This window comes from Gymnoscopelus microlampas (assembly GCF_963454915.1).
Source record: "Gymnoscopelus microlampas genome assembly, chromosome: 9".
Lineage (NCBI taxonomy): Eukaryota > Metazoa > Chordata > Actinopteri > Myctophiformes > Myctophidae > Gymnoscopelus > Gymnoscopelus microlampas.
In genome coordinates this window covers 23,128,124-23,152,297 of record NC_139946.1, presented here as the reverse complement: position 1 = coordinate 23,152,297, position 24,174 = coordinate 23,128,124, and the positions used below count along the sequence as shown (strand labels likewise).

The 24,174-nt window shown below is 40.2% G+C and overlaps 1 protein-coding gene across 1 annotated transcript; it reads right to left on the bottom strand.

The window, feature by feature from the left end:
* Positions 1–62: 62 nt before the first annotated feature.
* mutyh (mutY DNA glycosylase) lies at positions 63–23,224 on the bottom strand. Its single transcript, XM_084066027.1, has 23 exons — positions 22,990–23,224; positions 21,402–21,532; positions 21,111–21,150; positions 20,949–21,022; positions 20,314–20,355; positions 20,157–20,228; positions 19,496–19,609; positions 19,034–19,131; positions 16,317–16,461; positions 15,940–16,027; positions 14,979–15,161; positions 13,966–14,111; positions 12,851–13,006; positions 10,717–10,770; positions 10,501–10,636; positions 7,632–7,645; positions 7,072–7,135; positions 3,586–3,773; positions 3,013–3,093; positions 2,558–2,614; positions 2,347–2,461; positions 2,046–2,173; positions 63–420 (listed from the first exon to the last, which is right to left on the bottom strand). The coding sequence occupies exons 1-23, from the start codon at positions 23,093–23,095 to the stop codon at positions 259–261; spliced, it is 2,394 nt and encodes a 797-aa protein (XP_083922153.1). The 5' UTR covers positions 23,096–23,224; the 3' UTR covers positions 63–258.
* Positions 23,225–24,174: the final 950 nt, after the last annotated feature.

The following is a 24,174-nucleotide window of genomic DNA, read 5'->3' as shown; positions in this document are numbered from 1 at the left end:
ATTATCCACATTTATTGATAGCTGATAGTTTTACAGTATTCAATTAAATAATTGATGTAAATTTACAGTTTAGAAGTAACAGTCCAGAGAGCTTGGAGAGCGTCCCAACCACAAGATTAGTGGGTGTACACTGTCCTCTAGTGGACATGACGAAGTAATACAGATATAGAACTTTTGCACCAAAAAATATTACATACTTATTTTATTAAGTAAATAAAATTCCAACAATTTTGACCATCCACATTTGGTATAATTGTCTTACGCCTGTTTCCTCTTCCTGTAGCTTTGGTAGTAGAAGTTGCTGAACAGGATAATGAGAGTGACGAGGTAAGTACACACCATAGCATTCATGGCGTCTGGGAAGTCACACTCAGCAAAAAGGTTGTAGCCAGTGTGTGCGGTCAGCAGCAAAAACTGCAGCTGAAAAGACAAGAGTATGTGAGTTAATGTAATGTTCTCATTAGCAACAGGACGGTTTTTTTGTTCAATAATTGGATCATTTACTTTGTCCATACATCCATCTTTATCCACAGTTGGGCTGGCAGTAGCAGTTCCAGCAGGGGACCCCAGACTTCCCTTTCCCTGGCCATGTTAGCCAGCTCTTAATGGGGGATCCTGAGGCATTCCTAGGCCAGTGTGGAGATATAATCCCTCCCCCTGGTGACCAGGTGGACCAGGTCCTGGTCCTCGGTCTTCCCCATGGCCTCCTCCCAGCTGGACGTACTTGGAAACCCTCTCTGGGATGCCACCAGGAGACATCTTTACTAGATGCCCTAAGACTCAACTGGCGCCGCTCTACACCCTGTTTTTATCTGATCACAAAGCGAGAGGCCAGCCACCCTCCAGAGAAAACCCATTTCAGCGACATTTCATGCCCAGCGACATATCATGCCCATAGGTGAGAGTAGGAACGAAGACCAGAAGATCGAGACCGGAAGATCAGGCTCAGCTTGCTTTGCTGTACAGCCAACGCAATACCGCTCCCACTGCCCAGATTCTCCGGCTGATCTCATGCTCCCTCCTCCCCTCACTTGAGAACAAGAGGGGGTGGGCAATGCACCGGTTTCCAGCTTGAGAACCATGGCCTCAGTTTTAGAGGTGCAGTCAGATAGTCATCCCAGCCGCGATCCAGTGAGTGCTGTCACAGCCGGACTATGTCATCAGGACCACATCATCCACAAAACGCAGTGAGGCAATCCTCAGATCATCAAACTGTAAACTCTCCCCTCCACAACTGCGCCTCAAAATAGGTGACCTCAGATAAATTCACTACATACACAGACATTACCATTTACCTATGCCAACTTGATAATAAACATTTGGTGAACTGCATATAGTACATACAAATTTACCTTTACTCAGTGTTTGGATAATAGGAAATGTGGCAGGTCGAGGATATACACAAGACAGCATCTTCACTGCTCTTGCTATTCCCTTCCTGTCCAGTAGATGTCACCTGTGTGTCTTTTTCTTTGTCCTCAATTGTGATTATTGAACTCACCCATTTATGTACTAATCTTATTGCCTGTGTAGTTAAGCCCAGGTTGTCAAGAGACTCCTGCTATCATTTTCAGTAAAGTATTTCAATGTCTAATCTAATTTTATGTTATCTTCTATGCGGGCCTACTGCCTGCTATCTGCATACTGTACAGGTGCCCCTCTGTGAACCATAAAATACAGAGTCAGAGCAGGCTGAAAGCTATCAAGTGAGGAAAACCTCCAAGAGCAAGCTAAATAGAGGTATGTGTATGTATGCATGGCTTTCACTTTTCTATACCATAATAAGTGGCTAAGATGGAAATTGTTAGTGCAAAGTAAGCCTGCCACTCTGTAATTTTTTTCTGCATGTATAGCAAAGTATTTTTTATCTTTATTTACAGTAATTCTAATACATTTTTCAGCAGTTTATATGCATGTATGGTGTAGCAATACGTTAAGCAATATATTATTTTGGGGATGTGGTGCATTGCGTAATGTTGCCATGATGGCATCAAAATGGCTAGAACTGCCACTGACCCAAAGCAAACTTGGCAAGAGCCACTCACCAGCTGAAGTGATGTGAGGTAGCGCTTCCACCAGAGGTATTTCTGCATGTGAGGCCCCAACGCTGCCAGCCCGTAGTAAGAATACATTATAATGTGGACAAACGAGTTCAGTACGCCAATGAAGAATGCTATAGGATGAGACAGGAGTGCAAGAATATATGGTTAATATAATATACATTTTTTGTTGAATTAAAACTTTTAAACTGAATAACTGCATTGATTTTGATTGATTGAGTACTAGAATGAAAAATGAATTTCATATCAAGTTAGTCACCAGTGCATGTTACAGTACATGACTTACACTGTCCTCCAGCCAGATACTTGATCCCTGCCCACCAGTTGAAGATCATGGTGCCATGGTGATAGATATGGAGAAAGGTTAGTTGATTGTTCTTCTTCCTCAGTATGAAGAAAATCTGTCAATGTGGAGGTAGTGGGATAGCCTTCAGTATACATGATGCACTTTTGTTGATCATTTTAAATGTATTCAGGGTGTTTTCATATGTGTTTACCGTGTCACCGAGTTCTATGACTTTGGAGAAGAAAAACCACCAGCACACATTGGCCATCTGTGGGAATGGGTTGAAGAGGAGATATTTAATGGCAACTTCCTCAAGAGGTATTGTGTGGTACATGTTTACTGCCAAACCAGTAAAAGGTATTGTGTGGTACATGTTTACTGCCAAACCAGTTTTCCTCACAGGCACAAAATCATTCTAAACCCGTGTTCTTGCCGTGTTACATACAGCCAACCAGTTGAAGAAATTGCAGGAATCTTTGCTTTTATGAAATATCCGAGACCATTGGGATTTAGGATGCTTCTAAACATTAGTTTACAATTTGAACAATAGAACATGCATTTTCTATTGCTAGTTTGGCCCATTCTAATACTCTTAATATTATAAACATGATGCACTTTAAACTGCACACATAGCTTAGCTTTAAACTGAATTCATGCAGGACTTACCCTCAGCGGTAGAGGATTGGGGCTGTAGTCAACAGGTTGACAGCGGAGGCTGTAGTTTGACAGCCAAGAGGTCACTAGGAACTGGAAATATTCAAACACTGCCTCAATGAAATGCCATTACATGAAGCAAACAAACAAGAATACATTATATACATACACACATATACATATATATATACATATACATATACATATACATATACATATACATATACATATACATATATATATATATATATATATATATATATATATACACACACACATATACATATACATACACACACACACACACACACACACTGTTACTATATTATTTGTGTATACAAATAATGAAAAGCTCACTCAAATTACTGAAATGCAATTCTCACTGTAATTATATCTATTCTATCTATATTATATATATATATTCTATCATCATAGATTGTATCCATTGAAAAAGACACTTTAATAGATTGAATCATTGTCATCCTCAATTTTTCCCCCCTTTTAAAACCACACACTGATAGATAACAGACCAAAGAGTTAAGCCACACACGCGGCAGCACAGCACGTGTGTGCGCACACACATACCTCATGGAACATGTAGGCGGACAGACAGACCATGGAGAAGTTGTAAACAATGAGAACAACTTTGAGGTCGACGGGCTCTCTGTGCTTCATCAGACGAGGGCCAGCCCAGGTCATTATGAGGTAGCAGAGGAAAATGACCATGATTGGTACTGGAGAGTACACCAGCAGCCATGGATCTGTCCTCTTGTCTGGAACATAAATCATAATACAAATAAAAAGGCAAGACAAAACTATTCGTTTCATAAATTTCATACACAGGCAATTTAAAGTACTTTACATGAGGCATGAAATGGCAGTTAAAGAAATAAAAGCATGGCCTGGGCCGCAGCGTGGCGGTCCAAGCACCCTAGGCTGCAATGCCAGCCTGACAGCGTATCACAGATTTGAATCCCGTTCCCGACGACCTTTGCTGCATGTCACTCCCCATTTCCTGTCAGTCTACTGTCCTATCTATAAAAGGCATAAAGCCCCCCCAAAAAAGGAAATAAATGATAAAATAGAGAAAAAATTAGCTGAGGATACAGGTGCAATTGTTATTTTCTATAAAAGGCAGTTGAGAACATCAAGTATTTAGCTTTGATTTAAAAGCAGTCAGAGTTGGCAGAAGTGTCAGATCCTCTGGAAGTTTGTTCCAACTATGTGTGCGGAATAACTCAACGCTACCTCGCCAAGTTTTGGTTGTGGTAACCCTTGAGGGTTCATGAATGTAAAAGCAAGTCAGCCATGTATAATGATAATTCCTGTCTTTCTCTAGCTGTCAATAAAAGCTAAACGAAATACCCAAAGAATACAAATAAAAAAACAAATAAAGACATGACAAAGTGCTTCACAATCACTAAATGCAAATGAAATAAAGAATACTGCTACAATGACAGAATAGAAAATAGTGCTAAGGACAGTATATTATTTGCAAAAGACTGATACTCTACATCTGCTGCAGTATCCAACATCAGCTGCTAGAATGAACTTGCACATGATAGTGATATTCTGCCTCATTTTTATTTATTTTTTAGCATGCTTATGTACATTTAATATTTTATGCCTTTGTTTCTTCTCTATTCGTATGACTATTTTGTAACTGCAAAATGTTGGGAGCTTGTACGTAAAATATTTTCACCCACTCCTTTACACCTGTAAACTTGTGATGTGAAAATAAAACGTACAGTATGAAAGCTTGTATTAAGTAGTGAGAATCTGCAAGAGCCTTTCCTCTTATCATTTTCTAGCCTGATACTTGAAACGGGGTCATTATGGCTACTGTAGAGATACATAAGCCTAGAGAACCCCCCCCCCCCCCCCCCCCCCATCTAATAACTATTAAATCCTAATTTTATAATTACTAGAGTTTCGGGGGGCTACGCCCCCCTCAACCCCAGCCGCGCACAGGGCCCAGTGTGGGCGTGTGTATATTGGGGTACCCAAATCGCCGCAGTAAAACTGTGGGGAAAAAAAAAAATTAGAAGAAATTATATTTGTTATGTTGCAGGGGGTCCGCGGATCCTGTGGAGTGTTGGGACGCGCGGGGACCCCCCTGGAACATGGCGGACCCCTTCGGTGTTTTTTTTTTTTTCATGAAGGTGGTTGCTTGTTTCTGCCGCTTGTTTTTAGAGAACCTGGCATGCCAACCTGAACCTGGCAACCCTGATGTTTACCCTTAGCAGATGCCGTAACGGTGCGTGACTGCGCGCTGTAGTTGTTTGCCACGCTCGCGCAAATGAAACACTAAACGGAGAAGCTTATGATTGTGAGGTTGAGCGTGAATGTATTAGCATTGTAGTCACCTGAATTGAGCGTGGAAGCAGAAGACACGGTGAAGGGGAGGTGAAGGAGGCGCTGCTGTTGGGAGAGAGCTGCGGAGTTTCAATGGCGGCCGTTCGTGTTGTTTCGGCGAAACCCGTCGCCGTTCGGTGTCGCTGGTGCGCACGGTAAACGGTAAGAAAGTGATTCACCTTCCGTTTTGGCCGAAATGTGGTGAGTGTAATAAATTATGTTGCGACGTGGAAACTGTGGAGTGAGCAATGACGGGTGCCCTACGCCACTCGTAAATTGTGTAAGTCGGCCGTGGCTACTGTTTTCGCGACATGTCCTATGTCGGCGTTGTGTTTACTCGATTACAGAGCTGTGGCTATAGCGTCAGCGGCGCGCGGAAGTAACTTGTCGTTTATATAATTAGATGACAATATTTGTTTTCGAAATGGCACAAATGGGCAATGCAATATTCAAATCGATCACTAATGCAATCAGAAAACCCATTCGGTTAAAAATATATTTTGAAAATCAGTCTTGAGAGATTACTAATAATGGAACCTTATAGCCTATATGGGCGGATATATGGGCGGATACAGGATAGGTGGGCACTAGGGACATCTGGGCATCTCGATTAATTACCCATTTTATCCAAAATGTAAAAAATATATATATTTGAAAAATGGTCTTGTAGTGTAAAGTATACATGATGTGAACATGCACGGTACATCATAATCAGACTTAATTTGATCCTTCAACTTCTTGTTTAAGCCCCAAAATGACATTTTGCAGCAATTGTAGAATGTTTAAGCATGTTCTAATCATGTATACTTTACTTCAGACCCTTTTTCATAAAAAAAAAAAAAAGATTTTGGACAAAATAGTAAATTTTACATCGAGGTGCCCAGATGTCCCTGGTGCCCACCTACCCTGTTACCATATGAGCTAGCCTGGCGGCGTGCGTGCATCAGGTCTTGTAGACATTCTTCTGTTGATTTGGCTGCAGAAGAAACCGCCTACAGTACAGTCTACGGACAATGTAGCCTACACAGTACAGTAGCTACGTCCAATGTGGGGTGATGTGGAACTGGAGAATGGGAGAAACAAAGCGCCATGGTAGTCAGTGGTGGGTCTGGGTCCTGTGGGTGACAGTGTGTGGCTGACTGGCCACAAAGCTGTCGTTGTGCTGGAGCTGAAAGCTGCAAAGAACATCTGCATCTCCTCTCTGGATGCATTGCAGTTAGTTAGATCAGTGGTTCTCAACCTTTTCAGGCCACGACCCCCCAAAAGAATCATATTTGAAATTGGGGTCCCCCAAAATAATCATATTTGAACTGGGGACCCCCCACCCTGACAAGCACATGGAACATAGGAGTTGAGGCATTACATGTTGTTTGACTCAGTTCCACAGATACATAGCGAAAATAGCAGATCGGCTATTTTCACAATCTTTGCCTCTTTCTTATATTATTTCATACAATTTTGAGATATTAAAAGTCCTTAAATTGTCACTTCACTGTCATCTGGGGACCCCCCCACCCCCCCAGAAAAAAAAATCTTGTGGGGACCCCCCTGGGGCTTCCGACCCACATGTTGAGAACCACTGAGTTAGCTGTCTGTCAGTGTCCAGGCTGCTGTGGCTTTTCTTTTCAACTGACATATTAGAAACAGAAATGGGGGTATTTGCAAAGCAAAAGATTCCCATTGATTCACACATAAAGGGGAATAAAAGTTTCGTACCTCCATTGTCCAGTATCCAGCGGTGCAGCGAGTGCACGCGTTGCCACGCCGAGGTCATCTTACACTGTGATAAAGGCAGGATTATTAATTAAAATAAAGAGTAATAATTCCGTACGATATTCATTAAATCTGCTCGTTTCACCGATTACGCCCTTCGAGGAAAAGTGCCGGATATAGTTTGCGGTAACAGTGCACCCGATCTGGGTGATTCATAGTAGATTGGGTGAACACTGAACAGTGAATGAACACCGCAACTAACTGACTCTTAACTAATTAGCGCCGTTTGGAACCTCACTCTACGATAGCTGCGAGATGAGGTCCCGTTGTCTCGGGTCCCAGCAGAGGTAGAGTCCGTCCAAATGCAGTGAAGATCACCTTTTTCGCAACATCGTATCCAAAAAGTAAAGGTAGTCCGAGACACCTAGAGATGTTTGCAATTTCGCCGGAAAGTAAAATGTAACCGACGGGGTTGAAAAGGCGTTTAAAACGCTTTTTTCGTCAGCCTGTGCCATGTTTTCCCATTCAACCCGGAAGAACCTCCCGACGGCAGGTGTCTGTACTGCTCCCGCTTCGGCTAACGGGAAAACATGGCACAGGCTGACTAAATACACGTTTTAAACAGTTTTTTCAACCCCGTCGGTTAAATTGTACTTTCCGGCAAAATTGCAAACATCTGTAGGTGTCTCGGACTACCTTTACTTTTTGGATACCATGTTACAAAAAAGGTGATCTTCACTGCATTTGGACGGATTCTACCTCTGCCGGGACCCAGACAACGGGACCTCATCTCGGAGCTATCATGGAGATTGAGGTTTCCAACGGGGCTAAAAACCCCTTTGACTGGCTACAAAAAACAAATGTACTATCGTGTTGAAAACGAATTGTTGTAGCCTACGTCTCATCAGATTATCATATTCGCCATTTGTTTTAAACTTCATAGAGTAGAGTGTAAGGCAAGCTCACGCTTTGCTATTACTTACGCCGTCAAAGTGCAGTCATTCATAAATTCAGTAACGATACTTATTTCCTTGAAGTGAACGGAGCCACACCCAAAAAACAGAATACGCTTCCAGATTACTTGTGATTGGCCGCCGGTATAACAGCCTATTTATACTCCGTAGTCAGTGGGTGGAAAGTAACCAAGTACAATACATGTACTAGTACTTATTATTAAAATCTTGAGGTATTTGTAAGCTTACTTTACTTGAGTATTTCCAATTCCTAGTGATTTTACTTCTACTCCACTACATCTTCTTTTTAAAACTTGAGTTACTACTTACTATGTAGATTTTGATTATTATTACAAAACATGCATTAACCACTTGAGCCCTATATACATTTGAAAATAGCAGAACTACAAGCTCACAATGCGTGGCGATGCAAGGCATTGTGAGCTTGTAGATCTGCTATTTTCAAAATATGTTTATATATGGGGCTTTGAGCACCTGCCTTTTTGCCTCAAATATTCTTTTTTATGGCCTGCCCAACATCAGTTGCCCTTATCAAGAATGACATTTGACAAATAATTGTAATTTCACTATTATAATTATTATTTATAATTATAAATGCCATCAGTCAGTATCGTTTCACTTTTCACCTGATGCAGTGATGTCTATCAAGGCTACAGTGATGTCAAGGGATACAGGATAGGTGGGCATTAGGGACATCTGGGCCCCTCGATGTAAAATTGGCTATTTTGTCCAAATGTTAAAGAGTGTTATATTTGAAAATGGTCTTAATGTAAAGTATACATGAAGTGAACACGCACGGTGCATCATCTTTATCAGACTTAATTATATCCTTCAACTTGGCGAATGTTTAAGCATGTTCCAATCATGTACACTTAAAAAAAGTCCAAATATAAAATTTGCACATGTCAAGTGCCCTTCCACCTGGTTAACCTTGCAGCTGCAAACAATTTGACCTGAGACAGGCACTCATCAAGCATGGTAACTGTTCACCTGCCATGTTGAAGAATGAAAATGGGAATACTGTCTGTACTGATGGCCAATAAGCTACATACTAGAAATGTTCATTGTTTTATTTATTTTTACATGGTAATGAGAACGTATTGCTTATTTTACTGCAATTTGCATTGATGAAAGTCCCACATGGACTGAAGCTGTCAAATGAAAGGAGTTACTTTGCTCTCATCTTAAAGTTGACATGTTAGGCTGTTTGTAGTATGATGCAGGAGGCAGAGGACAGGGCGGTAATAGCAGTGACGATATGGGCCAAGTTATTGTGGTACATCTTGCCCCATTAGCATAAGACATCCAATGTACTGCATTTCTGGTGTTGAAATGGCACGAGGGACCCCCTAGCCCCTTATAAATTAAGCTTCTGGCGTTCTGCAAACTGCTTTCACAATAGACAAAGTTGGCACTGACTCTACCATAAGACTATACTTCATATTTAACTGAAGCATAGTCTATAATATTTTTTGAATTTAAGAGACAGTTTCTTTTGCAAACTTTAATGCTTTCAGAAACAGCCATTGGCATCATATTATATAAAACTCAGCATCTAAAACATGGACTTTCTCAAAAACATAAAAAAACATAAACGGATTCATTATTGAAATTGCAAGCACCAGTGATTCTCAACTTTTCAATTTGATATGCATGATTAGGCCAAGGGCCCCCATTAGATTGTCTCTGAGACCCCAATCTAATATTTTATTGTATGTATGTGTATGTATGTATGTATGTATGTATGTATGTATGTATATGTGTGTGTGTGTGTGTGTGTGTGTGTGTGTGTGTGTGTGTGTGTGTGTGTGTGTGTGTGTGTGTGTGTGTGTGTGTGTGTGTGTGTGTGTGTGTATATATATGTAGAGAGAGAGAGAGAGAGAGAGAGAGAGAGAGAAACTCATATCAATATAGTCATTGTTGTACTTTCTCTACAGTTATCACTTGTTTCTCTGTGGACCCCCTGGAAGCCCCTCAATGGACCACAATGGAAACAAGCTTTTTGTGTTATCCTTTTAGCATAACCTTTGACTGCACTACCTGTACTGTTAATAATCCTGCTAATAAAGTATTCAATCAATCAATCAATCAAAAAGGACTGGGAGCCCATAGTGAGACCCTCGGTCTGCACGGCACAATATGAATAATATAACTTATATTATACTTATAAATTATACTTATATTTTCACAGATTCATTGTGTAATTACAAGTTGTATGGTGTTGGGTACAATAACCACTTACGCCCACTAAGTGATACAAGGAATAGCTAAAATAGTAGATAGGCAATAGGCAATCGACAAGCCCACAACTCGTTGAGACACGTTGTGAGCTGTAGATCCTCCTATTTTTGAAAATGGTAACACTATTGGGTAATGAATTGTAGATCGACATCGTACATCCATCGACACCAGAGGAGGCATGTTTCTCATTGTCTGCAGATGTGTTGCTGTTGTCAGCTTTCCTCTTTAACTGTCTTGAAGAAGGAGCTGAGAGAGAGCTGTTTAACCCCATTATTTGCTGTTCCGACTTTGGGCCTTTTAGAGGTCTGTAGTTTCTTCTCATTCTTCACGGCAGTTTTCTTCCTTTTCCCATCCTTGGAGAGACATCAATTATCATCAGATATAAGTAAAAAAGACAGAGATGGCATACAAACTTAAAAGTATAAGCACTCACTTGACTGGTCATTTGCTTATCTTGTCTTGTTGTAGAACCATACAACTTCAGAATCTGTGGGAAATACAATGACAATGACTAAATTAAAGGAATATTCAGAGTATACATGACCATTCATAACCAGCAGCTTCTGGACTTGTTAACAGTCAAGCTTTAAGGTGATGTAATGAGGGAAAATGCTCATCCACTGTGTCACTCAGTGGCATTGGGCATTTACAGTTTTGTAATGAGAAAGTTGGTCAGGAAGGTCCTATATAAATAATGTACCAGTGTTCCTTCTGATTTAGTGCCAGTGGGCTGATGCTCACGAGCATCTCTACACTACGAGCACAACTAATGCCATGAAAAAAAGTGAACATGCTGACATTTACACTTCCTACTATTTTGAAAGGAACTACGGTTTGACACGTTGCACTTTCTCTAAGCCACAAGGCTAACAGTACTGTTTGATGACAGAAGTGCTGCAGTGTTCCGGTTTCTTTACTTTCATTCTGCTGTCCTTGCTGTGCTGTACCTGTCTGATAACTAAATCATACCAATCATCAACCATGCACGTAAATGCTTGGATATCAGGTTGATTTGATTGGTAGATTATTTTGTATTAATGGATTTGTTTCTCTAATTTTGATTACATGCTGGGTGTTGGGCAGTCTGAATCTGTTCTTCTGAATCTGTCCTTTTTCACTAAAAAGGATGCTCACAAAAATATATAATAATAATAATAAACTTTCATGACATGAATGCAGCTCAAAGTGCTTTACAGAGCAAAAAATAAAAAAATAAAAAAAAATAACTAAAGCAGAAGTGCTTTACAGAAAAGCAATAATAATTTAACAAAGCAAAAAGAAGAGCAAAATCAAAAACAACATTAAAACCATTTAAAATAATGGCATTAAAATTATAGCCAAAACAAAAAGGCAGTGAATCAAGCAAAACAGTGAATAACATGAATAACAACACAGAGATTTAGAAAAAATCAACTAAAAGCAAGAGTAAAGAAATAAGTCTTGAGCTATCTACAGAGGGTGCCTGTCTTAGGTGTAATGTGAGTTTATTCCAAGCCGTCGGCCCGTAGAAGCAGAATGCTGCTTTTTATATGACATTTTAGGCACTTCGACTAGGTCAGCACTAGAAGACCTGAGGGGGTGGTTTGGAACGTATAGGCAGTAGGTCATATAGGTAGGAGGGTGCCAGACCATTGAGAACTTTATAAACAAGTACAATATTTTTTAAATCAATCCTAAAAACAACCGGGAGCCAATGTAGTGATGCTAAAACTGGAGTTCTCTCATCTTAGTTTTAGTGCCGCATTTTTAACGAGTTGTAATCTGTTGGTTGTTTTCTTTGGCAGGCCAAAGAAAAGTCCATTACATGTCCTATGATGCAATATTAGTTTCAAAACAAAATGTAAGGTAAAGTGATTCCATTATATTTTAGAGCCATTTTAAGTTTGAAGCATATTTTGGTGATATATAAAACCAAGTGAGGCCTGCATGTTTTGGACCAACTTAAATATGTGTATGTTGCTGTGGGAATCCTGGTGGCTCAACAAGTTAGCATACATAACACACAGGCCATGGGTTCAAATCAGGGTCATGACCATGTTATCTCATTGCTCATTGTTATCTCCTTACAACTGAGATTGATAAAGTTCATTTTATCTTAACAGTTATTTTAGCCCAGTGCACTTTTACACAGTAGTGCTGTCGCTACTTCTCACTTTACTTTAATAGACATAGTATAAAACTTTAGATTACAATTATTTTTAATAGTTAGGGTAAGATTGGCATTAATGAACTACCTGTTTAATAACTGACAACTCCATCCAGTGTACAACTTAGACATTTAGCAGACATTCTTATCCAAAATACAAGGTCAGAGTGTCAACCAATGAACAAGGAATGTGGAATTGAGGAATTAGTGTATAGAAAGTACATCTGTGCAAAGTAACTAGGAGAGCAAAGTAACCTAGCATCTGTTGAAATAACAGAGCTGAATAGCATGCTAAGGATTGTGTCAGTGCCCTGATGAGAAGAAGCTCCTGCAATTACTCCATGAGGGATAACACAATCCTCTTGCACTTAAGTCAGATTGTGGAGATTCACATGTGTAGTAAGGATGTGAGCATATCGACCTTTTTAACTCCTGTGGACACCGCAGCCTCCTGCAGAGCAAGTCTGGTAAGCCACTGTGTGTTCTCATTCTGGGTTTTCCTCTCCTGTGCACAGTCATTCAAACACACACTGTAAACCACGTACGTCTGGTGGATGTGTGAGAAAATGTGAACCACCTGGCAAACAAAAGCATTCAGTAAGAGTTTATATTTAAAGGACCATACTGCTGTCAAAACATGTCATTGTCACATCAGCTCACAGCTTCAGCCATATACCCTACATACAATATAGACCATTTCCCCATGAATGGCTTGATGTTTGGATAATGTATGAGTTTGTTTATGTAGTCTCTGTATAAGATTCATACAGATGTTACCGAACAACCCTGAAGTATTTAGTCAACGTTGGCTAAACATTGCACAGTTAATAATAAAGTCTTGAACGTTTCAGTTTTGTTCAGTGACCATTTTTGACTAGACTTTTCGATCAATCTGTGATTTTAAATTAATTAAAAAGGCAACAAAGTCATTACTTTGACAGAATAAAGTCCTGCAATGAAAGTTTGTGTACTGGTTAACCAGGTTCATTACACTGAAATGAATGGAATTCAGCAGATGCCTCAAAACTCTAACAAAATAGAGAATGCTCAGGAAAGTGGTCTGCAGTAATGTCAAATATAAAGAGTTGTGGTCAATAGGCTAATCATGCCAGACCACCAGTGTGGCCCCTTTAAGAGGCTGTTAAACTGCACATTAATAGGTCATTTAACTGTAAGACAACCAGCAAATTGTGCAGGTGGGATAATTGAACCCCAAAGCGCTTAAAAGCACACACATCTCCCAAAATTAATATAAACCAGTCCATAGCCAGGGATGTGCGCACCCAAACTATATTATACAGACTTATATACTATATTATTATAATATGCACAATAACTCCGAAATTCTCTTAGAGTTAACAAAAACGTTAACTGTTAACAAAAATGCAAATAAACGGCTTAAATTCGGGAAAAGTTAGAAAACTGGATGTAGAAAACAGCAACTGACAAAAACAGGAACTAAACTACTAAAATGGTACAATGACAACAACATGCATACCGGACAGTAGAGAGTAATACAATGCTATACATGCTTACCTCTCCAACGTACTGGAACAGGCCTTTGTTCAACTGGACTCCCAGCATCCTGCCTACCTCTGCACACAACGCCCCCTTGTGTTTCACCTCTGAGTTATCCTCCTCCTGCAACAGGCTAGGGAACTCCCACATCCCAGCCAGTAAACCTGTAAACGCTCACAAACATACAGATTCATGAACACACATACAGATACTTGTGTATATGACACTCAAAGCTTCATAAGAGCTAAGAGCTCTTAGCTACAGGTTAGTATTTAGCATCCAAAAGCATGCCTGTCCACAAGTGCCCCCTGCTGTCCTGGGCTGACCCTTCTAAAACAATTCCTGGAAGCCACGACCCCTGTTCATTTTGCACACGCAGAGAATTGTGGTATTACTGCATTCAGTACTGACAGAACTGCACGTGTAAGCAATGTATAATAAAACTTTACAGGCTTGTGTGTAATCATATTGTGAAGGCCACATCCTTGAATGTGGCCTTTAGAGGTAATTTAGTAAATTAAAAATAACAAAATAAAAAATGTTTTTATCAGGAGATAAAGAGAGAAACTTATGTCCTGTTGATATTGTAGTTTAAGGCATGTAAAACTATCCCCCCCCTATGAAATGAAAGGCCTATGTAAAGGTATTGGTCGACAATAGCAGACTGCCCCGAAAAATGTGAAATGGTAAGAGTCACATTATGTGGCTCATGGATCTGAAGCTGCAAACATACAGCATTGTATTGCATCACTGCAATAACACAATTTGATGAAATTAAATTATATTTCTTGGTTACATTGCCTTATTCATTCAACCACTTTAACCCTTGCTTCGCTATTTTGGGCATATCATTATAGGCAAAAATGCTTGAAATTCTTCACCCCAAAACACGTAGTGAAGGTTAAAAAAATAACATTTGAAAATAGGACTTTAAGTGGTTAATGTGGTATTTCGATCTATAGTTTGACACCCACAAACCACAGAGGAGGGCAGGAAAATCAGCACATTTTGCTTTGCAAGTTAACACTGACCTTTGTTTGGTCTCTGTGTGAGCATGTATTGTTCCTCTTCCCCCTCCACAGACCTGACCACCACACATGTGAGGGTGCGCTCCACACGGGGTGCCTTCTTCAACGGCTTCCGGGGGAAGTTCAGAACACCCAGCCCATTGTCCCATGGTTCTGTGGGGCATAAGTTACATGTTCCAGAGTTCACTGTGGAAGAGGTGGAGAAGAGTGACTGGTTAGCGTGGTTACAAGGGGGGGGGGGGGGGGGGGGGTCATTGGTGGAAACTGGTGAAAGCTTTCAGACACTTAAACATGCACACACTGGACTACCTAAAAAAAAACGAATAGTTTTTTTTTTGTTTCTGAACCAAAAATATATTTCATATAAATATTCAAGTACTATATTGTTGCTGTCGGGCAGAAACCTCTTATCTCCATATTTTAACTTTTGTTTTCTTCGTAAATGAATGCCCTACTTGATCATACTACAGCGTCACACAAAAGCATCAAAAGTAGCAGACCCACAAGCGACATGTTTCGAGCTTATAGATCTGCTACTTTTGCTATTTTTGAAATTGATCCTGAAAAGTAAAAGTTTTGGACATTGGAGGTTTCCCCCGACAGAGACGGGATATGCAATAGATTATAACTGATTCCCACCCTATCGGGTATTGAATTCGGACAGCACACAAGTTGACGCATGACATGAGGCCATTGACGGGCATTCATTTGCCATGCACCTATCTCGGGCAGTTACATTTTATTGGACTCAGATCTCACTTTACGACTCCCCCTGTAAATCTGCATACACTACCTGCAGATTATTGTGGACAGGTGTGCAACTTGTCATGCCAAGTTTGCTTTTCATACATACCGACTAGAGACATTTAGACTTCTGCTCGTCATCTTTATTTATGCATACCCACCCAAAACTACAATCTCATGTCAATGTGATGATATACCAGGGAGGACACTGGACACTTACAGCAGTCTTCTATATCAGATAGTGTTGAAGGCATCTTGTCCAGTCTCCCCAAAAGCCTCTTAGAGTTCTCCTCTTGTTTGATGTGGACCTGCACAGACAAAAGACTAAGATTATCCACAAAGCAATGGAAAACAACAGGCCTGAGCGTCATATTATTATGAACTTATCACTATGTTGGCCTGAGTGCAAAGTTCACCAAGAGCCATTATTTGAACAGAACAGAGTTGATCATAGCTATAGAACTATAGCAACAGACATTTCAGGTTTTTACCATTTTTTTATGACTGCAGCGCAGCAGTGCAAGCACCAGCACTTCCTACAAGCATCTGACTGCCACAGTAAGCCAAGTATTTGTAGGGTTTAATGATGGACTCTACCTTGCGATAGGAGCGGCAGTGGGACTGTATGGGACACTGGGTACAGAGGGGGCCCTTAGGAGTACAAACTCTTGCCCCCAGCTCCATCATGGCCTGGTTAAAGTCTCCTGGTCTCTCCGGGTCAACCAATGTATTGGCTAGACCCCTATAATACAGAAAACAGACTTAAAAATGTTAAAAAGTAAAATGTTAATATATACATATTGTAAACAATCACATCTGACAGATCCAAGTAAATTATCACTATCAATCAAGATAAATTGAGTCACAGTCGAATCAAGGTTCCCACTGACAGTTGCAAATAGTCTGTCATGGCTGGAGGTAATTGTTGGCTAGTGAAGGGCACAATTAACTTAACATACATTAACCTACATATAGGCAGCAGCAGTGAATGCCAAGGGAGATTCAGTAGAGCCAGAATCAAGCAGGGAGAAGCTACAGAGCATGAGGACATGAAGAACTGACATAGAGTAAGGTATGCGAGGGCAGAGTTACAAAGGCACGTTTCAGATCCCTGTGTGAAGTTAAGTGGAGTAGAGATGTGGCCTGGGTGAATGATGGGAGAGACCGTTGATACGGACATTTGAAATGATCACAATTGGATTACCGTGGGACTGTATTGACTGTGACACCGCTATTGTATCTGGATTTCCTGTTTCCCCTTTTTGGATCTAATGTTTGAGTCTTGTGAGACTTGTCACTTGTCAGCAGCATTATGTGTAACTTGGAATGCTAACAAGAGCATCGACATGGAGTGGTGTTGGACAGAGAGTGCTGGCCGTTACAGATACCAACCCGGAAGACAAACATCAAAGGGAGGTAAACACAACATTGCCGAAAGGTGTATAAACATGAATATTACCTGTTTTGTTACAAGACATGCATGTTGAATACAAGCTGCAACCATTCTTATGGCGATTGGGGAAAATATCCGCTCTTAAGGTTGTGGATGTGAAATAATTGCGATGCATTTTCGTATTGTTTATTCGCGTCGCTCCTGGAATGTGACAGTCTTTAGGGGGGTTTAAAATGCCCTGTGGTTAACACCAGGCTCTAGTCACTTATGTGCTTTCCTGTGTTTGCCACGAGCTAAATTCCTAGCAATACAGCAACTCTGGGCCTGCAAAGCAGACGGATGAACTGGACACTCTAATTGTTTAAGGAGTTGGAAACATGCAGTTTTGTGGATACAGTTTGAAATACTATCAGACCAACTGAAAATCTAACAGTTCAACAGTTGACAGGATTTAATACGTTTAGCAGGCTGTTTGGACTGAAAGCATAGCTCTCCACAACCTGCAATTTAAAAGGACTTAACTACATTAATAACTTTCATCTGGTTTTTGGACACAAAGATGAAACTAACTGACCACTTTCTCTATTGCGTTCAACACCCCCTTTTATAGAATGAAGTCCTGTTTTTCTTTTGCTTCAAGGAAAAGGCTGGTCACTGGCCTGTTTATGTCGCAACTCGACTATGGCGACATTGTGTATCGATTCGCCTGTCCCTCAATATTGGGTAGACTTGATCCCCTTTATCATGCTGCGTTAAGGTTCATTACCAGCTCCACCTATAGGACACATCATTGTATTCTGTATTCCCTAGTAGGGTGGTCCTCCTTAGCATCTCGCAGGTTGCTACATTGGTACACTTTTATATATAAAGCCATTCTTGGAAATTCCCCCTCGTACATTTGTTCAAAATGTAATCTTGTCCAAAATTCGCTTAACCTCAGATCGAATGCGCTATGTCGTACCCACTACTAAATCTGAGGCAGGGAAAAAAATCCTTGCGTTTTTTGGGCCTTGGTCATGGAACGATCTACAGACCAGATTAAAATTGGCTTCATTGATCCCTCTAGTGTCTTTTAAGAGGATTGCCATGGGCACATTCTCCAACCATTGCTCCTGCTTTGACAAGTAGCAATTGCTGTGATCTTAGTCTTATATTAGTTTATTAGTTTTATGATGTATTGTTGTTATTAGTATTTTAAATAGTCTGTATTGGTGCTATTGGTAGTAGGTCTTTGGTATTACGGATGTCATGTTTGTCTTTGTTTTGTTATGTCCTGTATTGTCGTTACTGGCAGAGCTGTGTAACATTTTATTTGCCTCTTCTCTTGGCCAGGGCACACTTGTAAAAGAGACACTAGTCTCAATGTGATTTCTCTGGTGAAATAAAGGTTAAATAAAAAAATAAAAAACATCCTGACGAACCCCGCCCGGGCACCCTCTCTTGTCTGACCTGCCTCCCCTTACTTGGGAGTTCACTAATAAAATGGAAAACATGCTGAATACAACACCAGAGACCTTCCCCCAGCATGGCTGTGTCAATTAAGTGTGTCACAGAGGCTCTGCTGGTATCAATGCCGGCAAACCAACGTCCCCAGATGGCATTTGCAACTGTCCCCATATCAAGTTGGGTTACAGGCCACCAAAATAGTGGTATGAATGAATCAGGCTTCATGAGATCAAACAAAGAGCCACACCTTCTGACTACACATCAGATATTCTGACTTCTCAAAAACCACTGATGTGGAGGGGTGTGTTTCTGTTTTGTCTCCCCCGCCGGCATCCTCCCATTTACCGTATTCACCGACTATAAGATTATAAGATGGCCTCCCCTTTCTTAAACACATTTATTTAAAGACCAAATCTTGTTTTGTTTTATTTGAAAATATCAACCCTGCATCAACATGTTTAGACATTCATCTCACCATAGTGCCTCTGTCACAGCAGGGCTTGTGCTGTCAGCCCCAATAGCCCTCACGCGACACAACACCCGAATCACATTTCCGTCCACAGCTCCTGTAACCTAGGCAATAGAGGTTGTGTCAGTCATCAACGATATGAGGCTGTAGATCTATTTACAATATTTTTTTTTAAATCAGGTTGAATATTTTTGGCCCTATAGAATTTGCCTCTTTATTGGGAAATGAGTGTGCACAAAATACTCAGTAACACGTGCTATGCACCCCATGTCTATACGGCATTATAAAGTATACTTATAATGCCTTATAAATATGGGATGCATATCAAGTGTTACCTTTTGTATAGTTGTATATATCGCTATAATGTGTGGTTGTCACAAAGTCCCAAGGCACACCTGGACTTGTGAACCACTGTTTGGGAACCACTGTGTACTGTACAGTATGTGTGTGCTGGACAAGTGTTTATACCTGCCCCAGTGCAATGGATCCTATAGCTCCTGCAGTGTAACGTCCGACTCCAGGTAGCTGCTTCAGAAGGCTCTCTACTGTCCTAGGCAACTGTCCCTTTAGCTCCGACACCACCTTCACAGGACAGGATGACAATTGACACCAAAGATCGTAATACATTGATGGTCAGTCGTTTTACCTCATCCCAAGTGTATTCACTTGGCATAGGCAGTGATCAAACTTTTCCATTTCAAGGACCCCCAGTTTGATGGGCATTAGGCCACAGACCCCCATTTGATAAGATTTATTTTTCTGGGACCCCAATGTATACTGTAAAATCCTCAATATTAATTTAACTCTGAGAGTGCACAAGTGGAACCAATTTGTACAATGACTCAATTTTACAGAACTGTAAGGGTCCATTTGGTTCCCAACTATCAATCAACTAGCAGGGAATGCCCTGTAACCTCCTCAAGGACGTCTGGGGGTTCCCAGACCCCATGTTGAGAATCAGTGCCCTAGGGCAATACTGTGTGTTCTATGCGCCACATTTATACATAGACTGTAGTCTGCCACTTATTGAACTGGCTCTGAATTGATGTTAGTCAAACTCGGTGAACGTCTGTGGCATTTCATTTCACTTTCAGAGATAAAAACTATTTCTAGTGAATTGAACACATACCTTCTGAGCCCCTTCATGTAATCTTCTTCCACGAGAATAATAGCCCAGACCTGCCCACATTTGGTTCACTTCCTGCATATAAGTAAAGCTAATAAATAAAAACAAATACAAATGTAGAATAGGCATAATGTTAAGCTTCAACAGTAAGGATCATCACCTCTAAAGTAGCAGCTGCAAGATCTTGTACAGTGGGCCACCTCTGCAACACAATCATACAGTTTTCAGTTACAGTCTTTCTTTTCTTTTGTTATCCTAACTTAACCACATTAACCCTATGGGAATGTCATTCTAGGTTTTTTCTTTTTCGGAAATTTCAAAAATAGCACATCTACAAGCGAACCGCATGTTGTCATGCAACACGTTGTGAACTTGAATATTTTCACTGTTATGAAACAAAGTATATAGGACTTAACTCGTTAGACATACGTAAGACCTGAGGCCGATTCTAAAAACTGTTTTCTGATAACCTTATGTTGCTATATCGGTGGTTCTCAAACCTTTTTCATGTCAAGGACCCCAAAAATTGTATTTGTAATGTATTTGGCCGCCGACCCCCATCTCAAAATATGTTATTCCAGGGACCCCCAGAAGCAAAGATTTTAGTTAAAAATGTTACAATAGCAGATCTACAAGCTCATAGCACGGCACGAAGTGACGAGTTATGAGCTTGTATATCTGCTATTTTTGAATAGCCAAAGTCTAAAAATCTAAAATGACACAGATGCTTTCCTGGTTGTAATGGGTTAAGTAGTTATTATATTCAGAAAAGCTCATTTTCAAAATGATGAATACCTTCATCCATTTGTTGTAGTAGTCTATCACAGTGGCGACTTGTGTCTGCTGGAGCATTATCTCTGACACCCACACTGAAATGGGAATATCTGGCATCAAAAAGAAGACCGCAAACTCTGCTCAAAGACATGTGTGAACATGAGGACAAATATCACGTCTTACCCGCATACGTCCTGATGTTTAGGTCATGTTCGTTCGTAGCCTGTTGGTGAAAACGTAGGATAATTTTAGATTGACATGAATAGTGTCTTTCATAATGTCTTGCATTAGCCCATGATAGTTTAGAGTACTAGTCCTTTTGTAGCACTGTCAACAACAAGAAATCCTGTTCAATTATTGCATTTCTTGATACTGATTGTGAAATACTTGTGAATACGAATGTGTGAATGCATATGAGTGCAAGAAAAAAAGCACATCAGCATAATTTAGAAATTAGAAATAAATCTCTTTTACCATAGTTCTCCAAGGCAGTTCTCTCTTTCCCTTATCATACCAGTCCAAGAGCTGTGACCGAAAGCGTGTAATGTCGGCTTGATCATTGAAAGTGTGATATAAGGATGACAATGTAGTATCTCTGGCTTCTTCTGCCAAAACAAGAAGACAGTTCATTTAATCAATTCCTTTACAACTAAGTCACAGAGCCACATACAGGTTGTTTTAAGGATAAAAAAATATATATCACAATGCAAAGCTCTGCAGTGAATGTTATAACTGGTTCTCAATCTCATACATAATTGATATAATATCACCATCATATTTCGCATAATAATCTTGTTACTTGTAAGTCTACAATGTGGATCCAACATCATGTAAACATTGCATATTATGGTATTATTGTTGGTGGTGTTCAAATATTGGGTTTCTTAATAATAAAAACTCGAAAAAGAATGGGGGCAATTAACTAATTGCAAACTAATAACTGAATAATATTAAAACATGCAACATAATCTAATCGCATAATTTCATTGATTTAGCATTCTGGATTCATCAAGGTGACGATCATCTGGCATATTAAGTACCTTGGTCACTATATCTCTGATGATCTTACAGATGACAAAGACATCAATAGACAAAGATCCAAATTATATGCTCAGGCAAATATACTAATGAGGAAATTTCACAAATGTTCTGTACATGTCAAGGTATCACTTTTTAAAACTTTCTGTACACCTTTGTATACGGCTCACCTATGGAGTAATTACAAGGTTAGCAGCATGCAAAAACTCAAAGTAGCATATAATGATGCTCTACGGTTGCTGGTGAGGGTACCAAGATGGCACAGTGCCAGTCAGCTGTTTGTTAACTTGGGGGTGCCTACCTGTCAAGCCCTACTAAGAAACTTAATGTACAAATTCATATGTCGTCTTGAAGAGTCTGACAATCATGTTATCAAGATTTTAATTAATCCTATCATGAGCTCCACTAGGTTCTCGTCCATGATATGGAAACATTGGCGAAACAGCCTCTACAGACTGTGAGCAGATGTAGAAGGACTGTCTTATTGTTTTATATGTTTTATGTTTTGTTTTGTTTTATATCGTTGCTTTTATCTGAGTTTTAGCAATGAGCAACTGTCATATGTATTGTTTTATGGACTCTGAGTCTGAAATAAAGATTGAATTGAATAGACCAGTGGTCTCAACCTTTTCAAGCCGTGACCCCCCAAAATAATCATATTTGAACTGGGGACCCCCCACCCAGACAAGCACTTGGAATGTAGGCGTTCAGTTGAGGCATGCCATTTGTATGACTCAACAGATAAATATTGTGAAAATAGCCGATCTACAAGCTTGTAGATCGGCTATTTTCACAATTTTTGCCGCTTTCTTATATTATTTGACAATTTGGCCAATGTTTGAACAATCTAGGGACCTCCAAAAACATCATGTGGGGACCCCCCTGGGGATCCCGACCCACAGGTTGAGAACCACGTCTATTACAGTAGCGACTTGTGTCTGCTGGAGCATTATCCCTGACACAGTAGATCACGAAATGGGATTAAATCCATCATCATTAACATTAGGCAAGTGGCCATTATTACCTTCTTTTAAAGCCGCTTTTGGTCTCTTCCGCGGTGGCTTTGCAGCTTCTGTCACGTCCAGAGTCGTACTCTTTCCCTTTTGCATTGCAGAACGTAACCTGCTCATAGCGATGAAGCGATGTATACAACACAACAATATGACACAACTCTGAGTTCCGTTCTTGTTTACATGCAGCCACTTCCTTATCAGTTATAATGAGTTATGTTATGCGCTCCCTGTCTATGCAATGTATGCAATGTACTGTAAGCATGATTTTGTTCCCGCCATGGGGAGGAGCATAGTTTTGTGGGGAGGAGAATATGACATACCTCAGTGGTTCTCAACCTGTGGGTCGGGACCCCCAGCCAGGGGGGTCCCCACATTATTTTTTGGGATGGTCCTCCCCACATTATTTTTTGGGGTGGTCCCCAGAGGACAGTGAAGTGACAATGTAAAGACTTTTAAGACCTTTTTAATATATATATATATTTAAAAAAAAGAAGAGATCATTACTGCATCAAAAGTAATACTATACTATACTATAAAAACTCGTCAAACATTGGACAAATTGTCAAATGATATAAGAAAAAGGCTACATTTGCCAATCTACAAGCTTACAAGTTACAGCGCGAGGCTGTGAGGCGTTGGAGATCTGCTATTTTCACAATATTTATCTGTGGAACCAAGTCAAACTCAATTGAATGCCCCAATTCCTACATTCACACTTGTCAGGGTGTGGGCGGGGGGGTCCCCAGTTCACATATTATTATTGTGGGGGTCACAGCCTGAAAAGGTTGAGAACCACTGGTCTAATCTATAGGCTATTAATAATCAAGAAGGTTTTATTTGTCACTAACTTATACAAGTACAAGCAGCAAAATGTTGTTGGGACTTGCACCACAAAATTGTGCCAACATTCTAACATAATATATTAGCAAGAAATAATGCAAAATAAAAATAAATAATGATGTAATGCATGTACAATGAAAGATATACAATAGTGATAAAATACTGGATAATGCAAAGAAGAGTTAGGTGTGGGGTCTTGTCTTAGACAGGTACAATAGCTTATCCTTTAGCAGCAGTTTTGAAAATGTGCAGGTAATGTGCAGATACAATATCTAATCAATAGCAGCAGTGTTCAATCAAATTTTGTTTTTTGTCCATATCCTCATTTAGTGCTCTGACACTGTCCATCCACTTGC

Bases quoted from the DNA above. Each gene is read 5' to 3' on its own strand.
- mutyh (XM_084066027.1), bottom strand. From the start codon at position 23,095: ATGAGCAGGTTACGTTCTGCAATGCAAAAGGGAAAGAGTACGACTCTG. The intron at 14,112-14,978 runs GTCAGTGTTAAC...GAGCGTTTACAG, and splicing joins CACACAGAGACCAAACAAAG to GTTTACTGGCTGGGATGTGG. The intron at 3,094-3,585 runs GTATGTGTGTGC...GAATATTTCCAG, and splicing joins CCGCCTACATGTTCCATGAG to TTCCTAGTGACCTCTTGGCT.